Source organism: Loxodonta africana, chromosome 21 (assembly GCF_030014295.1).
Source record: "Loxodonta africana isolate mLoxAfr1 chromosome 21, mLoxAfr1.hap2, whole genome shotgun sequence".
Taxonomy (NCBI): Eukaryota; Metazoa; Chordata; class Mammalia; order Proboscidea; family Elephantidae; genus Loxodonta; species Loxodonta africana.
Window position 1 is genome coordinate 48,724,409 of NC_087362.1, and position 20,532 is coordinate 48,744,940.

Genomic DNA, 20,532 nt, shown 5'->3' on the forward strand with positions numbered 1-20,532 from the left:
GAGAGTAACTGCTACTGTACAAATGTTAGTGAAACCACTATTCATAATGTTAATAAGAAAAGGTTTCTGCCATTAGAGTCCAACACTAGATTCAAAAGACAAAAATTAAAATTACTTCAGGGTGGAGGCCTGTACTTGGCTGAACAGCTGAGTCAACCATCAATTAATAAATAATCCAAACGGTTCCTCCTCAAAGATTCATTCTTCCAGTCTTTCTTATTTTTGAGAAACTATAGTCAGAACAAGGCCAGGACCCGACTGCAGAGCAGACATCAATTGCTCATATACAAGTTCAAGTTGAAATTGAAGAAAATTAAAACAAGTCCATGAAAGCCAAAGTATGACCTTGAGTATATCCCACCTGAATTTAGAGATCATCTCAAGAACAGATTTGATACATTGAACGCTAATGACCAAAGACAAGATGAGTTGTGGAAGGACATCAAGGACATAATACCTGAAGAAAACAAGAGGTCATTAAAAGGACAGGAAAGAAAAGACCAAAAGGGATGTCAGAAGAGACTCTGAAACTTGCTCTTGAACATCATGTACCTAAAGCGAACGGAAGAAAGATGCAGTAAAAGAGCCGAACAGAACATTTAGTATTATAATGAAATATGCAAAAATCTGGAGTTAGAAAACTAAAAGAGAGGAACATACTTGGCATTTCTCAAGCTGAAAGAAGTGAAGAAAAAAATCAAGCCTTGAGTTGCAATAGTGAAGGATTCTACGGGCAAAATACTGAACAACGCAGGAAGGATCAAAAGAAGGTGGAAGGAGCACACAGAGTCACAGTACCAAAAAGAATTGGTCAGTGTTCAGTCATTTCAGGAGGTAGCATATGATCAAGAGCCAGTGGTACTGAAGGTACAGAAATCCAAGCTTCACTGAAGACACTGGCAAAAAACAAAGCCAAGAATTGACAGAATACCAACTGAGTATTTGAACAAATGGATGCAGAGCTGGAATTGCTCACCTGTCTATGCCAAGAAATTTAGAAGACAGCTACCTGGCCAACCAACTGGAAGAGGTGCATATTTATGCCTATTCCCAAGAAAGGTGATCCAACTGAATGCAGAAATTATTGAACAATATCATTACTATCACACGCAAGTAAAATTTTGCTGAAGATCATTCAAAAGTGGTTGTAACAGTACACCGACAGGGAACTGCCAGAAATTCAAGCTGGATTCAGAAGAGGACGTGGAACCAGGGATATCATGGCTGATGTCGGATGGATCCTGGCTGAAAGCAGAGAATACCAGAAAGATGTTTACCTGTGTTTTATTGACTACTCAAAGGCATTCAATTATGTGGGTCATAATAAATTACAGATAACATTGCAAAGAATGGGAATTCCAGGACACTTAATTCTGCTGAGGAATCTTTACATAGATCAAGAGGCAGTTGTTCAGACAGAACAAGGGGATACTGATTGGTTTAAAGTCAGGAAAGGTGTATGTCAGGGTTGTATTCTTTCACCATACTTATTCAATCTGTATGCTGAGCAAATAATCTGAAAAGCTGGACTATATGAAGAAGAACAAGGCATCAGGATTGGAGGAAGACTCATTAACAACTTGTGATATTCAGATGACACAATCTTGCTTGCTGAAAGCAAAGAGGACTTGAGGTACTTACTGAAAAAGATCAAAGACCACAGCCTTCAGTATGGATTATACCTCAACATAAAGAAGACAAAAATCTTCACAACTGGACCAATACGCAACATCATGATAAACACAGAAAAGACTGAAGTTGTCAAGGATTTCATTTTCCTTGGATCCACAACCAACACCCATGGAAGCAGCAGTCAAGAAATAAAAAGATGCATTGCATTCGGTAAATCTGCTGCAAAAGATCTCTTTAAAGTGTTAAAAAACAAAGATGTCACTTTAAGGACTAAGGTGTACCTGACCCAAGCCATGGTGTTTTTGATTGCCTCATATGCATGTGAAAGCTCTACAATGAATAAAGAAGACAGAAAAACAGTTGATGTCTTTGAATTATGGTGTTAATGAAGCATACTGAATACACCATGGACTGCCAAAAGAATGAACAAATCTGCCAACGTACAGCCAGAATGTTCCTCAGAGCATGTTATCAGGACGGACCAGTCCCTGGAGAAGGTCATCATGCTTGGTAAGTAGAGGGTCAGCGAAAAAGTGGAAAACCCTCAACAAGATGGACTGACACAGTGGCCGCAACAATGGGCTTAAGCATAACAACGATCATGAGAATGGTGCAGGACCTGGCAGCGTTTTGTTCTGTTGTACACAGGATTGCTATGAATCGGAACCAACTCGAAGGCACCTAAAAACAACATCTGATATTAAGGCTTATTCGTCATCTTGAAATAATGAATTCTGAAATCTACTACTGATCGCCTGCTGGACAAGGTAAAGAATATATTATTATTTTTTAATCTAAAATTAGGGATTAGAAGGAAGAAAAGTCATACACTGGGAATTACCTTTTAATATTAAAAAGCAAGGGAAAGATTTTCAACATAAAGCACTTCCAGTACTTAACTATAAACCTATAAACCGACTATAAACCTATGTGCAAAGTTCTCAAATACTTTACAATCCTTCTAAGACATCAACTTTTCAATAAATTATGTAAAGGACTGCAGGTAGTAGTTATCTTGATAAATCCAGAACTACGGTCAACCTCAAATCACATTTTTTTTTTTTTTACAGTTCATAGACATTAAAATCACTTTTTTCCTTTTTTTAAAATAATTTTTATTGAGCTTTAAGTGAATGTTTACAAATCAAGTCAGTCTGTCACATATAAGCCTATATACACCTTACTCCATACTCCCACTTACTCTCCCCTGAGTCAGCCCTTCCAGTCTATCCTTTTGTGACAATTTTGCCAGTTTCTAACCCTCTCTACCGTCCTATTTCCCCTCCAGACAGGAGATGCCAACACAGTCTCAAGTGTCCACCTGATACAAGTAGCTCACTCTTCATCAGCATCTCTCTCCAACCCATTGTCCAGTCCCTTCCATGTCTGATGAATTGTCTTCGGGAATGGATCCTGTCCTGGGCCAACAGAAGGTCTGGGGACCATGACTGCCGGGATTCCTCTAGTCTCAGTCAGACCATTAAGTCTGGTCTTTTTATGAGAATTTGGGGTCTGCATCCCACTGATCTCCTGCTCCCTCAGGGGTTCTCTGTTGTGATCACTCTCAGGGGAGTCATCGGTTGTGGCCGGGCACCATCTAGTTCTTCTGGTCTGAGGATGATGTAAGACTCTGGTTCATGTGGCCCTTTCTGTCTCTTGGGCGCATAGTTGTCATGTGACCTAAAATCACTAATTTTAAAAACCTTTTTTTCTGTTCTTTACATTAGATAATTTCTATTATTCTGTCTTCAAGTTTATTCATTCATTCCTTGGTTATCTTCATTCTGATTTTAATCCCATGTGATTTTTTTTCTTTATTTCAGCTATTGTAACTTTTAGTTCTAGAACTTCTATTTGGTTCTTTTTATTTTTAACATTTCTTTGCTGAGATTTCTTATCTTTATTAATTGTAACCATATTTTTCTTTACTGCTTGAGGATAGTTATAATAGGTGCTTTAAATTCCTTATCTGATGATTGCAACATCTGGATCATTTTGGGGTTGGTCTCAGTTAATTTTGTTTTCTCTTGAGAGTATGTTCCACTTTCCTGGTTTCTCATATACTGAGTAATTTTGGGTTGTATCCTGGACACTAGGAATGTTAAATTATGGACTCTGGGTTATGTTCTTTTTCTCCAATGAGTATAGCTTCTTTTGTTTTAGCAGGCATTATCTTGGCTGGTTCAGGCTTCGGCCAGAGATGTAGGCAGAAAGAATTTGGGAATCCTTTCCCTGGATCTTTGCCTTCTAGGATTCCCTCTCTCTCCTGCAGCTTTGGTTTCCCCAGATTTAATCTCCTGGTTTCCCAGGCCTAAAAGACTGATTTTTCCACCAGTGCCCCTGCTGCATTATATATCTCACCATATACTTGTCCCTAGGCTGAAATCCAAGAAAATGGGAACTCATTCTATACATTGGCTCTCCTCTAAGCATGGACTCCTCAAGAGAGGCTGCCTGATTCAGATCACTCTCTAGTGTCTTCAGCTAACTGCTTATTATATTATATCCAGATTTCCTGGTTGTTATCTGAAAGAGGGTAAGTCTGGTAGGATATTAGTTCAGTCATTGCTGCCCCAATTATTCATTATTGCTTTGGAATGAATTTATGAATATGGAAGCTGTAAAAGCTTACAATACTTAAACAAGTAACCTTGCAAAGACCTAACTCTGGAAGAACTGGATAGTTATACACACTTTTCTCATTCTGTTACTCAGCTCGACTTCTGCATGGTATAGATGACTGTTCTTAACTCTGAAGCTGACAGAAAATACAGATCTAAACCTACATATTCCCTCTCCTGGGCGTTTTTCAGCAAGGGTAAGGTAGAATGGGAGGCCCTGGGTGCTGCAAACGGTTAATGTACTTGGCTGCTAACCTAAGGGATGCAGGTTCAAGTCCACTCAGAAGCACCATGGAAGAATGGCTCGGTGATCTACTTCCCGAAAATCAGCCACTGAAACCCTAAAGAGAACACTTCTACTCTGACACACATTGGGTCGCCATGATTTGGAACTGACTCAATGGCAAGGTAGAATGGGTTTAGACAGGGTTCCCTTTGCCTTCTACTAGGCCTCAGGCTATGCTTGGGAATGAGTTAAGAAACAGATATGGTCATGAGACCAAAACAAGGCTCAGCAGAGAAAATGACTTATTTTCAATAAGAAAACGAATGCAGCATTTCCCTGCAATGTGAATGTTGTGCTAAGTGCACAGAGCTCTTCAAATGGGAGAAGAAAAACTACTTCACAAGTTGGGGGTGGTGATGGCTTTCTTTTCTGACCCCAACCTTCTGAACCTCTCCCTCTCACTGGACTCTCTACCTCCTTTTCAAGCTGCCTTTACCACAGGGGTCCTTGTGGTCAGCACATCTACAAGCAACAGAGAATTCACTGAAACCTGGTATTATCTCTTGGCATTCTCTGGCTTGAGAGACAGTGATTAGAAAGAAAAAAGAGAAAAAAACAAAAACAAAACTTCATCAACAAAGTGGCATTTTCATTTCAGCTGTTCCTGAGGGCAAAACAGAGCAGTAAAGAGAAACCTCAGATTGAAAGCTTTGTGGTTATCTCCGTTTCTCATTCAAGTGCCCCTGATTATAATCACACCTACGATTACAAGATTTAACACACCTGGTCTCAAGGATGCACCAGAAAGAGGAATCATCATTCATGCCATCCCATTTCCTTTTCTTTATTCACTGAGTAAGCACCATTTATAAGTTTCAATCAGGGCAGACCAGAGATGGTTTGGAGAATAGGCAAGAGAATTTTCATTCACATGGCTTTTTGAAAGTGACAGAAATGTTCCCTGGCCACAAATTATTTTAGTACTGGTGAGACAAGCGGTGTTGCTTTTGTTGGCTACTCATGGATGTGAGAAATCTGGATGAGTTTTTTTCTATTTCTTTTCTCACTTTGCTAACTAGATATTTTGCTGTGCTTCACACACACACACACACACATACTGTGTGTGCGCTGGGTTTTGTAGATTTTTAAAAGTGTGATAACTCATATTTTTAAATATACTTTTTATTTTGAAATGATTTTAGATTTACAGAAAGTCACAAAGATAGTACAGAGAGTGCCCACATGGCTCTTACCAGTTTCCCCTATTGTTAATATCTTACATAAACATGGTTTGTTTGTCAGGAGTTTTGTAGGTTTTTGACAATGGATGAAAAACATTGACTCTTTCTTACTCCCTCTTGTACATAAGGTTCTCAACAAGAGCTATGTGTACACTATAGCAATTTATTTGACTATATGAATTACCGAGTTATGATCTATGTGCTCCCCACCGCCATCAAAGTCCTGGATAATAACCTGGAACTCTAACCCCTCCAGGTGAGTGTTCCCAGTTACTGAGCAATGCTATTGCTTCAGGAGTTTTGATGATCATCCTTCCCCTTCCTCTTTGCACCAGACACTATTAGTTGCTTACATAACATCTATTTCCCGCCATCTTCCTGGTTAACTAAAATTCAATTTTGCTCACAGTGGAAATGTTGTCAGTGAAATCCATTCCCAGCTTACCTTGCAGCTAGGAAAAGTTATATAAGACTGTTCTGGCCAATGAAATAAAAAGGAAGTCAGCTGGAGGGTTCTGGCAAAATATTTTCTTCCCCCAAAAAAGGGAACAATTGGGCTGCTGTACTTCTATCCTCCTTCTTCCTAGTTTAAATCAGTCATAATGGCCAGAGCTACAGAAGCTATCTTGTAGCCATGAGACAAAGGCTATGAGGATTATAGAAATATTGGCCCAGATGACACTCAGTTGCTAAATCAATACCTGCCCTACCTACCTACAAATTTCTTGTTATATGAGAAAAACAAAGCCTTACTTGTTTAAGCCACTGTAGTTAGAGTTTTTGTAACTTGCAGTTGAACATGTTTCTACCAGATAAACACATTTAATCCAAAACCTAAACTTACAATAGCAGATGAGAAAGGGAAATGCAGCTGAGGATAAAGCCCAGGGAAGGGGCCATTTGGAACCTCAATCATCTAGCTGCTGGCCAGAACAATAGCAAGTAGATATTTTAAGAAAAAATGTGGATGTATACGGGAAGAAGGGGATAATTAATGAGTTTAAGCTTGTACAAAGATGGAGTCAGGAACTTGATACGGCAAAATTCTAGCATAAATAAAGTCTGTTTTTCTGACAAAGCAATTGCTCTTATAATGGCTTCACTGACACATAGTTAAATACTGATGTGCCAGCCACATCCTAGCATTGTTAATGCCGGTAAGTAAATTATTAATGCAAACCATCTCCATAAAGTCAACTGGGAACAAGTTTCCATTAAAATCAAGAGGAAAATTAATTTAGGGATCACTCATTCTTAGCACACATATGGACATATATACTTTCTTCCTGTATTGGCCATACCCTGGGGAGAAATCTAGCCTCTCCCACTTACTGGTGGGTCCCACTTAGAGGAGGAATAAAGTTTAATTTATGCAACAACTAAAATCCCATGAATTGAACTTACCACTAGAAAGGAAATATTTAGAACGAGGCCCTTTACTAATTCAACAGGAAAAATTAAATAACTCAGAAATACACATTATTAAAGTTCAGACTACAGAGACATGGTTACTGTGTTTCAGCTAGCTTACCTTGGAATCTACCCTATAGACAGAATGGCAGGATTCAGAGCCTATATCCATCAGCTGGTTTTGTGCTCTGGTTTTTCTGCAGTAGGTAGTGTGTAGTTTGTCTAATATGTTACAGAGGAAATGGAGATTCTTACTGGAAATGCAAACAGGACAATTTTCATGCTACAAAATCCCTGCTGACTGGTGCACCTGCATGAGTCTATCTAGGGAAAGGTCTGAGGCCTGCGCTAATGAAAGGAAGTCTAGTAAACAGACAAAGGACAAAGAAGTAGAGAAGCTGCAAATGGCAAGAGACTGACTTACCTCAGTAGCTTTCTGGCTGAGTCCCCGAAGCAGAAGCACAATCACGTGGATGGCAGCTCTGCGCACTTGAACTTCACGATCTGTTTTAGCCACAGCAATCAGGCAACCTGTTACCTAGGAGGGTGAGGGAAGAAGAAGTCAATAAAAATCAGGATTGTACAACTACCAATAGCCTTTCGACTGTGCTTTGCTTTCTTCACATCCATCAAAATAGAAAGGGGTGGAGAGTTTCCTCGTTCTCAATAAAGGGAAAAATCTAGGGGTAAAGATCTTGATTCAGTCTGGCTTTTCTGGACAAGGACAAAATCTGGTTTGGAATTCAGGGGGGCAGATTAGGTAGTGGGAAGAAATGTATAAATACTATGTATTTTTAAAAAGTAAGGTCAAACGGGAATACGTCGTCAAAGCAGGAAGAACTGTTACTTGTCCCCCTTTGGATACATCAAATTGAAGGGAGAAAAGATAGTCCAAAACACAGCTGTTTCTAGGGACTGAGGACCATGAGACTTAGCTACGCAGGATTCAGAATTCAAGGGCCAGCATGAGTATGAATGTGTCATTGATGAAAGTTCCTGCCTACGGATATAGAAATATTTAAATTGATCTTCTTCAGCATGTCCAGACGTCCCAGCCCCACAAGCAGTGTACACTCCGTGTGAGTCACCAGGGACCAATTTCAGAGACTCCCTGCCTGGGCTTCTTCATTTGTGAAGTAGGGCTCTCAGTGCTAATTTACCTGAAAAGATGGCTCTATAACAGAAAAGACAGACTGGAAATTACTTGAAAAACATGGTGCCAGATATATAGCTAATAATTACATGTCATAAAATGAGATCGTCTCTACACCCCAAACCAACCTGCCCCCCTACTCCTGGTAGGTATAAAAGTATTATAAAACCTCAATAAAGAGACACAATTAAAAACAACAACAAACCTTTCTGAGGCATTAGTGCAAGATTTAAAAGAAAAAACAAAAATTTTCAAATTGTGACCAGTGGCAGCAACAATCTGAAGGTAAACCTAAATTATTCAATTGGTCTCTCAAATACTTTTGTGATTTGATTTTAAAACTTGGTAAGTGTTATTTCTTGGCCAACAGTGAAGGGATTTCTAATCATGATAAGAAAATAGCCAGATTGTGTGTTTGGAAACATGTATAAATACATACTACGCTTAAAAAAAAAAATGGTTTAAAAAAGAATACAGGCACAAATGAGGAAATAAGCTTGTGCAGAAATTTTAACTATGCAGGTTGTATTTTTCACAGCTTTCAAACAGTTGGGCATAGTTCAAAGTGTCTAATTAATCAGTGATGGCAGAGAGATTAGAAGAAGAAGCTTGTTTTTAAATATAATTGCATCTGTGATGCACTGGCATTTAATCAAGTTGTACATCTATTAGACAAACTTGCAGCTTGTAAGTGAAGAGAAATCCCAGAAAAGGTGAACTCTTTAGGGGCTGTTTTTCAAGACTCAGTAAGTTGCTGCTGCCTTTGACCCAGGACATCCTGACCCCAACGCCAGCAGAGGCTTTCATGCCTCTGGCATTAACGGTAGAAGACATTCAGTCCTAGAAGGAATTCCTTGGGTGACCTTCAAACAGGCAACAATATAATGGCCACCTCTACTTGCAGGTTTAGTATTTACAAGATGAGAGCTGAAATCTGAGAAACAAGTCGGAGCTAGGTCTGAGTACATACATTAAAGTTCAGCTTGTTCAGTCCAATAACAAAACTCTGAAAGCCAGCCCAGGATTACGGAACATGCAGATGCTCCTCAGCATTTTGCCTGCCTCCCTCTAGGTTTAGTTTTGAGCCCATGTTTCAATATCTAGCAGACCAAAGCTTCCTGGCCTAGAACCCCGTCGGTGTCTGTCTTTGCCACCCATGTTCTACTTCATTATGCTGAATGGGCCATGTTTCTGCCTTAGGTCTCAGTATAAGGCCAGCTCTGACTGCTGGGCACTAATTCCACAGTCAGGATAGGCAGAAGCATCCTGGCTGGAAACGGACTTTCCTTTCAAGGTCAATTCTCAAATCCCTCTGCCACCGGGAAGGTATGGCTGAGAGAGGAGCTGGTTATTGCAATCCTAGCTGAGATCAGCTGGAATGGTCTCCTGCTTGCCACAAGGCTGTTAAGTGATTTATGCATCAGACTGTACCAAGCCCATCTGCAATCAGCCATTCAGGACCAACAAGAAGAGACTTGAAGAAAGAAGTATGTTCATGAACCTTACTCAACACCTCTGTCACTGGCACCAAATCCTATGAAGTGTGGATCAGAATTTTAATATGGCCTTGCAGATATCATCCAGATTAAACAACAACAAAACACCAGCTGCCACCGAGTCAGTTCCAACTCACGGCAACCCCACGTGTCTCAGAGTACATCTGTGCTCCAGAGTTTTCAACGGCTGTGACCTTTTGGAAGGGGATCACCAGGACTTTCTTCCTAGCTGCCTCTGGTTGGTTTTGAACCACCAACCTTTCAGTTAGTAGCTGGTGCTTAAGTGTTCGCACCACCCAGTGACTCCCATCCAGGTATAAGAACAGCAAAAATGAAAGAAACCTGTTCAGGTCAAGTTCCCAAAACCAACTTGTAATGTTGCTATCCTGCAGGCCAGTGCGGGAGAGACCCCTCCTCAAACACTAGAAACAGGGAGGCTATGTGACCACTCTCTTCCATCCATCCAATTTGAACAAGTCACTCTCACGGCTAGTTTATCTCACTTCCAACTCCAAGGACATACTCAATGTTGCTCTCCACCTCTAAAAGCCTTGACCAACAGACAGATGATGTAAGGTCTTTACTATTCTATGAACTCGTGTAATATTTCCATTCTCTGTTTCTAAGTTCTCCCAGAGGGCAGAAACCCATTCTATGTGATCTTCATGTCACCTGCACTGAAGGTCAATGTACCTATTCTGATAAACCATACTATGGAAGGCTCTCTTTGCTGGCTCGATTATATAAATCATTTCTACTTCTGAAAGCCATGCAGAGAAAAAGATAATGATTGCTTTGGATATACTAAAAGTTCAGTGTAAGCAATTTAACACTTGACAGAAGCCAACAGAAATATGGAAAAATATCAGTCTCCAAACAGCTGGCACACTACAAGCATAATCAGACTATATAAATAAAGATAATACAAACTACAAGAATACCAAAAAACAACTTTGGAAAACTCCAGGAGAGAAAGTACCAGAGGTGACGTATGTATCAAGGAAGCATGGCTTCCACCTTCCAAATGCATCTTCATCCCCTTTCCTAAAGTTTCCTTTGTTAAAATTCAGTCAGTCTTCTATCTTGTCCAAAACTAGAAGTCTGTCTCTTTACTTTGTAAACTAAGAAACCCTAAAAGCAAAGGCAGTGTGACCTCTAATTCATATGTTCTTGGCTTGCTCACTTAACCTGCCACAGAAAAAAACCACGATGGCTACATTAGCTTCCTTGGTGTTTGCCTCAAAGTTCAGGTATGTGAATTCTGGGCACCACATTAAAAGGAGAATGCTCCATGGACTTGTCACCTGGGGCACATCTTACTTGCAGTACCTAGGAAGGCCCTCCCACTGCGGTTCACTTAAATCATGTTTACTTCTCACAGAGAGCAATAAAGACGCAAGAGCCTATCAAGATTTAGTTTCAAGCAACACAGCTTTTGACGGGAACAAGAAGAAATTGGGAAAAATAATAACGCTTTTCAAACATCTTAAATCTTGACATCAACAGAAAAACTTGAACTCCCAGTACAAAGATTACAGAAGGGCTGAGCTTATACATTATATTCCTTCCCTATCAGAAGGTACCATCACAGCACAGAGAACAGACCACCCAACAGTTAGGATAGCTTTCTTCAAATGTCCAAGAGCTACACCTATAGAAGAAAGGCATTGATGAACCCACAAATCAGACCATGTTAGTGGAGCCTACAGTGGCCACAGTTGGTTCAATTTTATATCAAAATAGATTACGCTTCTCCTCTCTCTCTGCCTGTCTAATACCTGATCAATGTAACCTTCCTGATGCCCTAAAAAGTCTGAGTGGCCCCAGTTCTGTGTTCCCTCAGCAGCTTGTGCTTGCTCTATCGTATCACTGTAGTCCATGGCCTGTTTACTTCTGGGTGTTTCACACGCTACTGAGGTCTCCTTGTGGGAAAAGACTGGGTTATCAGTACCCTCTGGCATGATACCTGGCATTTGCAATGCTCACGAAGGAGAATTCCTTCAGTTTGTAGCCAAAGACAAGTTTCTCCAAAGTTAAAGTTCTTCTTCCACCAATACACACTGGAGCTAAGCATTCTTGAAACTACAAAAAACTTCAAGAGCTTTCCTGAGATACTGAAAAGAATTGTTGCAGAAGAAGGTGCTCTAATCTTTTAAAACATCAGTTAGATCATTTTATTCCTTCGCCCTAGCTTTTGGACTGGGCACCATCTCTCAGACGCCATCTCTTACTATTCTTCCCCTAAACCTTTTCACTCAAACCACACTGGCCTTGCTATTCCCCAGCACCTGTCTCAGGGCCTCTGTACTTGCTACTCACTCCGCCTGGATTCTCTCTATTCAGGCATCTGCCTGCAGCAACCCCTTGCTTCTTTCAGGTCTTTGCTCAGAGAAGTTTTTCTGTCCATCCAAGTTCAGACAATAACAAGGTTTCTTCATGCCCCTTACCTTACTTGATGTATCTTCTTAGCACTTACCAGTATCTGGCACGCTTCCTGTAAAAATGACTTGGGGGTGGTGTCTGACTTCCTCTAACTTCACAAGAGGAAAAGGAAATCAAGATCAACAGCCCAAGGCTGATTCCTATGAGGCAAAGGTCAGACATGCCTCCTCTTTCTGCCATCTCTACCAATTCTGACACTAACCATCCTCCTCACGGCATTCTTTACTTCTCTGCTGGGTTTGACAAATCATTGCAATGGCCACACAGAACTCACAGACAATACTCATGATTATGGGATTGATTACGGAAGTAAAAGGTTACAATTCAGGCTCAGGGATGCTCAGTATACAGTTCTTCCATCAGGATAGCCTTGTTTCAGCTGTGCTTGCAGGCATACCTCTCTCTGGGCTTGGACCCCTGTCCTGCTCAGGCAAGTGTTACAAAGCTCTTTTAGCCCCTGCCAATCAGTGCCCAGAGGCACCCTATTCTGCCAGCAGGCCTCCTGCCCAAAGGCACTCAGCTTTCTTGCTCTGTGGGCTGGGAAGCGCACTGTGCAGTCTCTCCTGCCACCACTTCTCTGCCACCAGTTCTCGCCATCTTCAGGGTTACACCTGTCTCCTAGGTCCAGGAGCGTCTCAGCACAGGGATCCCGGGTCCAAAGGATGTGCTCTCAGTGCATGGCTGTTCTTCCTTGGTGGTGGTGGGATCCTCTCTCTGCTCTGGAATTGGCTCTAATTTAAAGCTAAACTGACCAATCCCCTTGGTGGGCCACAACTGCCTTATTTACAGTCCCATCCAATTACCCAGTTGGGAGTTACAAGACCATGGTGAGAAAGGCCACACAAAAGCAATCCATTGTACCACACTTCCTTTCTAGAATGTCAGCTCCATGAGGACAGGGACTTGACTGTGTTTACATCTGTATTCCTACCACCTAGCACAAAGCTTAGCTGTAGGCCCATAACTGGCAAAAAGTAAGTGCTCAATAAATATTTGCTGAATGAATAAACAAATGAACGAAGAGTTACTTAAGAGCCATGCCAAGTATCCCATTTTTTCCATGTGAATGGACAATAGTCATCTGACTACAGGAGGACTCAACTGCTGAAATACTAAGATTGATAGGTGTCAAAGCATGCTAAAACTTGTAGTCCACCCAAGGCAGCTGGTTTGGCACTGATGACAAGGCAAGCGTGGGATGCTACAAAAGAAGCAACATCTCAAAAGAAGAGACCAAAATTATGTGGAGTGGGAAACACCTGGTTTCTCAAATCAGAGGGAATGTACCTTCTGAAGTTTCATTGCCAAAAGCAAGCTCTATTAAGATGAAGCTACATGACCCTTCCTGTTGGTAGATTTTTGCATTCGGCAATTCTCTTCCTTTTCAAGGGCACAAAAGCAATCTTGTAAATGAACTGAAAACATTAATTGAGAGGCAATACAAGGGAGTGGTTAAGAGCAAGGATTCTGGAACCAACTGTCTGGATTCAAATCCCAGCCCTGCCACTTCCTATGTTTGATTTTGGCAAATTAATTAATTTCTCTGTGCCTCAGTTCCTTCTATAAGGATTGGATCACTTGGCATATATGTAAGTCACTCAGAAGAGTATTATGTGCTTGCTATTATTACTAATATTAAACATATCATACCTAGTCTTCCCAACCAGTCTTATTCTCCTCTTTGTTCAATATTTTGTCAACAAACACTGAGTACCCACTATATGCCAAGTACTGTGATAGGTGCCAGGGGGTATGAAAAGGTAAATAAAGATTAATTCTTTCCTTCATGTGCTCACAATTTGTTAATGATCTTGGACTCTATACTGGCACTGATGTTACAGAAACAGTTCAGGTCTTTAGAAGTGCGGAAGGGTCACTGGACAAGGGGTTTGCCAGGAGCAGGTGCCCCCAACTCCTGTTCTTGATTTTAAGGTTGAAACATAAGAAGAGCTCAGGGTCATAAATGGTACTCCTCTCTAGCACTCATAGTAGGCAAACAACCTATGACCTATTCAGATTCCATTTCTGAAGGCTTCATAAGCAATGCTCGATTTTTGCTCGGCCAGTAAGCCATAAACCTAACAAGGCCCTTCATGATGTGGTCCCTAACTGCCTCTCTTGCCTCAGCTCCTGCCACCAACTAGGCCCCTAGCCCTACCCCTTCACTCCAACCTTTTGGAACTTCCTATTGATCTTTAAACATATCAGGCTATCCCACAGCACAGTGCCTTTGCACAAACTGCTCCCTCTGATGAAATGTTTACCTCTGCCTTCTTGGGCTGCCTAATTTCTAGTCATTCTCCAAATTAAACTCCAAGGATCTCCTCCGCCAGTATATCTTTGCCAATTCCAAGTCTGACTTCAAGCACCTCTGACAATGGACTATAATTGTAGTCTTTGATTACGCATGACCAAAAGGCAAGGTGATACAGGTTTTTGTATTCCCAGCCCCTAGCAAAAGGACTGACACATCACAGGTGTTTGGTAAATGTGTGACCCAGGACTTTGGTTATTTTTGCTCTTCTCACTTCTCTGCTACTCATCAACCTCATCACTGTCATCATTAGCCCCCTTCAAGGCCAAAATGCTCCTTAAAGAAAAATCTCAATATAGAAATAGAAAAATAAAATTTCTTGGTCTTAGCTCAAATGTCACCTTCTCAACAAGGATTACCTTGGATATCCTATTTAACACTACAGCCTCCCCTCTACCCAACAGTACAATCCTGATCAGTCTTACCCTGCTCTACTTTTTTTTTCTATAGCACTAATCATTGTCTAACATACTATATAATTTACTTATTTACTATGCACTGGGTTTTCTGGGTATTATTTATTATCTTAATCCTCTCATTAGATTTTAAGATCCATGAGGATGTTTGTGGACTGAAATGTGTTGTTGTTGTCAGCTTCCAAGTCGGCTCCAATTCATAGTGACCTTATGTACAACAGAATGAAACATTGTCCAGTCCTGTGCCATCTTCATGTGTGCTAGGTGCCCAGAATACTGCTTGGCACCCAGTAGGCTCTCAATAAAAAGTGTTGAATCATTATATTAAGCATATACATTATCTCTAAATCCTTGTAACAATCTTGCATTACAGATATTTTAATCCCATCTCCTAGATCAGGAAACTGAACCTCAGAGTCTAAGTCATCTGTTCAAGTTAACGCAGATGAGTAAGTGGTGGAGCCTTCATTTATTTCCATCTCTGAGTGCTTCTAGGAATTTGGTTCTCTTTTAACAGGTGGCATGGGTCTCCAGAAAGACGACATTTCTTAAGCGTAAAAAATCTGCTCCAGCTCAATCTTTCTAAACAACAGTCATGGACTGAATTGTGTTCCCCCAAAATATGTGTATCAGTTTGGCTGGGCCAAGATTCTTGGTATTGTGTGACTATCCACCTTTTTGTCATCTGATGTGATTTTCCAGGGTGTTGTAAATCCTGCCTCTATGATGTCAGTGAGGGGGAATGGGCAGCAGTTGTGTTGATGAGGCAGGACTCAGTCTATGCGATTGGATCCTGTCTTAAGCCAGTTTCTTTTGGTATATAAGAGAAGCAAGCAGAGAGACAGAGGGACCTCATACCACCAAGAAAGCAGTGTGGGTAGTAAAGCCTGTCCTTTGGATCCAGGGTTCCTGTGCAGAGAAGCTCCTAGTCCAGGGGAAGATTGATGAGAAGGACCTCTCTCGACAGCCAACAGAGAAAGCCTTCCCCTGGAGCTGATGCCCTGAATCTGGACTTTTAGCCTACTGTACTGTGAGTAAACAAATTTCTCTTTGTAAAAGCCATCCACTTTTGGTATTTCCGTTGAAGCAGCACTAGGTAAATAAGACAACAAACCAAATCAAGAACTTAATCCAACACTTTCAAGAACAAATCAGATGCCAACAGCATGCTACAATTTCCTTAAAGGGGACAAAGGGAGGGGTTTAGGGGTTCAAAAAGAAATACGGTTTCAGCGTTTGGGCTCAGAGAAGATCACGATGTTCAGGTATTGTTAAGGTTTATTAGTTTTGGAGCCTGAGCTGATTTACTTGGCGATCTGGGGGGAAAGGTTTATTTAGTTCATGGGTATGTTGAAAAAAATTGTGATGTTTGCACAACTCTTTTTTTTTTTTTTATAATTTTTATTGTGCTTTAAGTGAAAGTTTACAAATCAAGTCAGTCTCTCACACAAAAACCCATATACACCTTGCTACACCACTCCCAATTACTCTCCCCCTAATGAGACAGTCCGCTCCCTCCCTCCACTCTCTCTTTTCCTGTCCATTTCGCCAGCTTCTAAACCCCTCCACTCTCTCATCTCCCCTCCAGGCAGGAGATGCCAACATAGTCTCAAGTGTCCACCTGATCCAAGAAGCTCACTCCTCACCAGCATCCCTCTCCAACCCATTGTCCAGTCCAATCCATGTCTGCAGAGATGGCTTTGGGAATGGTTCCTGTCCTGGGCCAAAAGAAGGTCTAGGGGCCATGACCACTGGGGTCCTTCTAGTCTCAGTCAGACTATTAAGTCTGGTCTCTTTATGAGAATTTGGGGTCTGCATCCCACTGCTCTCCTGCTCCCTCAGGGGTTCTCTTTTGTGTTCCCTGTCAGGTCAGTCATCAGTTGTAGCCGGGCACCACCTAGTTCTTCTGGTCTCAGGATGATGTAGTCTCTGGTTCATGTGGCCCTTTCTGTCTCTTGGGCTCATAATCGCCTTGTGTCCTTGGTGTTCTTCATTCTCCTTTGATCCAGGTGGGTTGAGACCCATTGATGTATCTTGGATGGCTGCTTGCTAGTGTTTAAGACCCCAGATGCCACTCTTCAAAGTGGGATGCAGAATGTTTTCTTAATAGATTTTATTATGCTACTTGACTTAGATGTCCCCTGAAACCATGGTCCCCAGACCCCTGCCCCTGCTACGCTGGCCTTCGAAGCATTCAGTTTATTCAGGAAACTTCTTTGCTTTTGGTTTAGTCCAGTTCTGCTGACCTCCCCTGTATTGTGTGCTGTCTTTCCCTTCACCTAAAGTAGTTCTTATCTACTATCTAATTAGCAAATGCCACTCTCCCACCCTCTCTCCCTCCCCCCCTCATAACCACGAAAGAATATTTTCTTCTCAGTTTAAAGTAATTCTCAAGTTCTCATAATAGTGGTCTTATACAATATTTGTCCTTTTGCAACTGACTAAGTTCACTCAGAATAATGCCTTCCAGGTTCCTCCATGTTATGAAATGTTTCACAGATTTCTCACTGTTCTTTATCTATGTGTAGTATTCAATTCTGTGAATATACCATAATTTATTTATCCATTCATCTGTTGATGGGCACCTTGGTTGCTTCCATCTTTTTGCTATTGTAAACAGTGCTGCAATAAACATGGGTGTGCATGTATCTGTTCGTGTAAAGGCTCTTATTTCTCTAGGATATATTCCAAGGAGTGGGATTGCTGGATCGTATGGTGGTTCTATTTCTAGCTTTTTAAGGAAGTGCCAAATCAATTTCCAAAGTGGTTGTACCATTTGACATTCCCACCAGCAGTGTGTAAGTGTTCCAATCTCTCCACAGCCTCTCCAACATTTACTGTTTTGTGTTTTTTCGAATAATGCCAGCCTTGCTGGAGTGAGATGAAGTCTCATTGTAGTTTTGATTTGCATTTCTCTAATGGCTAATGATCGTGAACATTTCCTCATGTATCTGTTAGCTACATGAATGTCTTCAGTGAAGTTTCTATTCATATCTTTTGCCCATTTTTTAATTGGGTTGTCTTTTTGTAGTTGAGTTTTTGCAGTATCATGTAGATTTTAGAGATCTGGCGCTGATCAGAAATGTCATAGCCAAAAACTTTTTCCCAATCTGTAGGTAGTCTTTTCACTCTTTTGGTGAAGTCTTTGGATGAACATAGGTGTTTGATTTTTAGGAGCTCCCAGTTATCTAGTTTTTCTTCTGCATTCTTAATAATGTTTTGTACACGGTTTATGCTATGTATCAGGGCTCCTAACGTTGTCCCTATTTTTCCTTCCATGATCTTTATCGTTTTAGATTTTATATTTAGGTCTTTGATCCATTTTGAGTTAGTTTTTGCACATGGAGTGAGGTATGGGTCTTGTTTCATTTTTTTGCAGATGGATATCCAGTTATGCCAGCACCATTTGTTCAAAAGACTGTCTTCTCCCCATTTAACTGTTTTGGGGCCTTTGTCAAATATCAGCTGCTCATATGTGAATGGATTTATGTCTGGATTCTCAATTCTGTTCTATTGGTCCATGTATGTGTTGTTGTACCAGTACCAGGCTGTTTTGACTACTGTGGTGGTATAATAGGTTCTAAAATCAGGTAAAGTAAGGCCTCCCACTTTGTTCTTCTTTTTCAGTAATGCCTTATTTATCCGGGGCCTCTTTCCGTTCCATATGAATTTGGTGATTTGTTTCTCCATCTCATTAAAGAATGTCCCTGGGATTTGGATCGGAATCGCATTAAATGTATAGATCGCTTTGGTAGAATAGACATTTTTTTTTTTTATTAACTTTTATTGAGTTTCAAGTGAACGTTTACAAATCAAGTCAAACTGTCACATATAAGTTTATATACGCCTTACTCCGTACTCCCACTTGCTCTCCCCCAATGAGTCGGCCCTTCCAGTCTCTCCTTTCGTGATAATTTTGCCAGCTTCCAACTCTCTCTATCCTCCCATCCTCCTTCCAGACAGGAGATGCCAACACAGTCTCAAGTGTCCACCTGATACAAATAGCTCACTCTTCATCAGCATCTCTCTCCTACCCTCTGTCCAGTCCCTTTCATGTCTGATGAGTTGTCTTCGGGAATGGTTCCTGTCCTGGGCCAACTGAAGGTTTGGGGACCATGACCACCGGGATTCCTCTAGTCTCAGTCAGACCATTAAGTATGGTCTTTTTGTGAGAATTTGGGGTCTGCATCCCACTGATCTCCTGCTCCCTCAGGGGTTCTCTGTTGTGCTCCCTGTCAGGGCAGTTATTGGTTGTGCCCGGGCACCAACTAGTTCTTCTGGTCTCAGGATGATGTAGGTCTCTGGTTCATGTGGCCCTTTCTGTCTCTTGGGCTCTTAGTTATCGTGTGACCTTGGTGTTCTTCATTCTCCTTTGATCCAGGTGGGCTGAGACCAACTGATGCATCTTAGATGGCTGCTTGTTAGCATTTAAGACCCCAGACGCCACATTTCACAGTGGGATGCAGAATGTTTTCCTAATAGAATTATTTTGCCAATTGACCTAGAAGTCCCCTTAAAGCATGGTCCCCAAACCCCCGCCCTTGCTCTACTGACCTTTGAAGCATTCAGTTTATCCTGGAAACTTCTTTGCTTTTGGTCCAGTCCAGTTGAGCTGACCTTCCATGTATTGAGTATTGAGAATAGACATTTTTATAATGTTAAGTCTTCCTATCCACGAGCAAGGTATGTTCTTCCACTTATGTAAGTCTCTTTTGGTTTCTTGCAGAAGTGTACTGTAGTTTTCTTTGTATAAGTCTTTTACCTCTCTGGTAAGATTTATTCCTAAGTATTTTATCTTCTTGGGGGCGACTGTAAGTGGCATTGATTTGGTGATTTCCTCTTCAATGTTCTTTTTGTTGTTGTAGAGGAATCCAACTGACTTTTGTATGTTTATCTTGTATCCCGATACTCTGCTGAACTCTTCTATTCGTTTCAGTAGTTTTCTGGCGGATTCCTTAGGGTTTTCTGTGTATAAGATCATGTCATCTGCAAATAGAGATACTTTTACTTCTTCCTTGCCCATCTGGATGCCCTTTATTTCTTTATCTAGCCTAATTGCTCTGGCTAGGACCTCCAACACAATGTTGAGTAAGAGCGGTGATAAAGGGTACCCTTGTCCGGTTCCCAATCTCAGTGGGAATGCTTTGAGGCTCTCTCCATTTAGGGTGATATTGGCAGTTGGCTTTGTATAAATGCCCTTTATTATGCTGAGGAATTTTCCTTCTATTCCTGTTCTGCTGAGAGTTTTTATCATGAATGAGTGTTGAACTTTGTCAAATGCCTTTTCTGCATCAATTGATAAAATCATGTGATTCTTGTCTTTTGTTTTATTTATTGCACAACTCTTGAATAACATACTAATACCATTGAACTGTACACTTTAAATGGGTAAATTGCATAGTATTTGAATTATATCTCAATAAAGTAGTTATTAAAATTTTATTTGGGTTTGGTTCAGCTCATGGTCCATCAGCTTATTTCAGTTTATAATTCTTATGGTTCAGTTTGGTGTAAGTCATGTGAAGAGACCAAGAAAAAATGTGGGAACTATTTCAGTACCTGACCCAGTAAAGTTATAATA

General features: G+C 41.0%; 1 protein-coding gene across 2 annotated transcripts in view; it reads right to left on the bottom strand.

The window, feature by feature from the left end:
- TANGO6 (transport and golgi organization 6 homolog) overlaps positions 1-20,532 on the bottom strand; it is a 218,971-nt gene that overhangs the window by 50,248 nt on the left and 148,191 nt on the right. For both annotated transcript variants that reach the window (XM_023556605.2, XM_003417141.4), the window contains exon 17: positions 7,555-7,668. In XM_023556605.2, the coding sequence (XP_023412373.1) occupies positions 7,555-7,668 (114 nt within the window). The remainder of the gene's footprint in view (positions 1-7,554; positions 7,669-20,532) is intronic.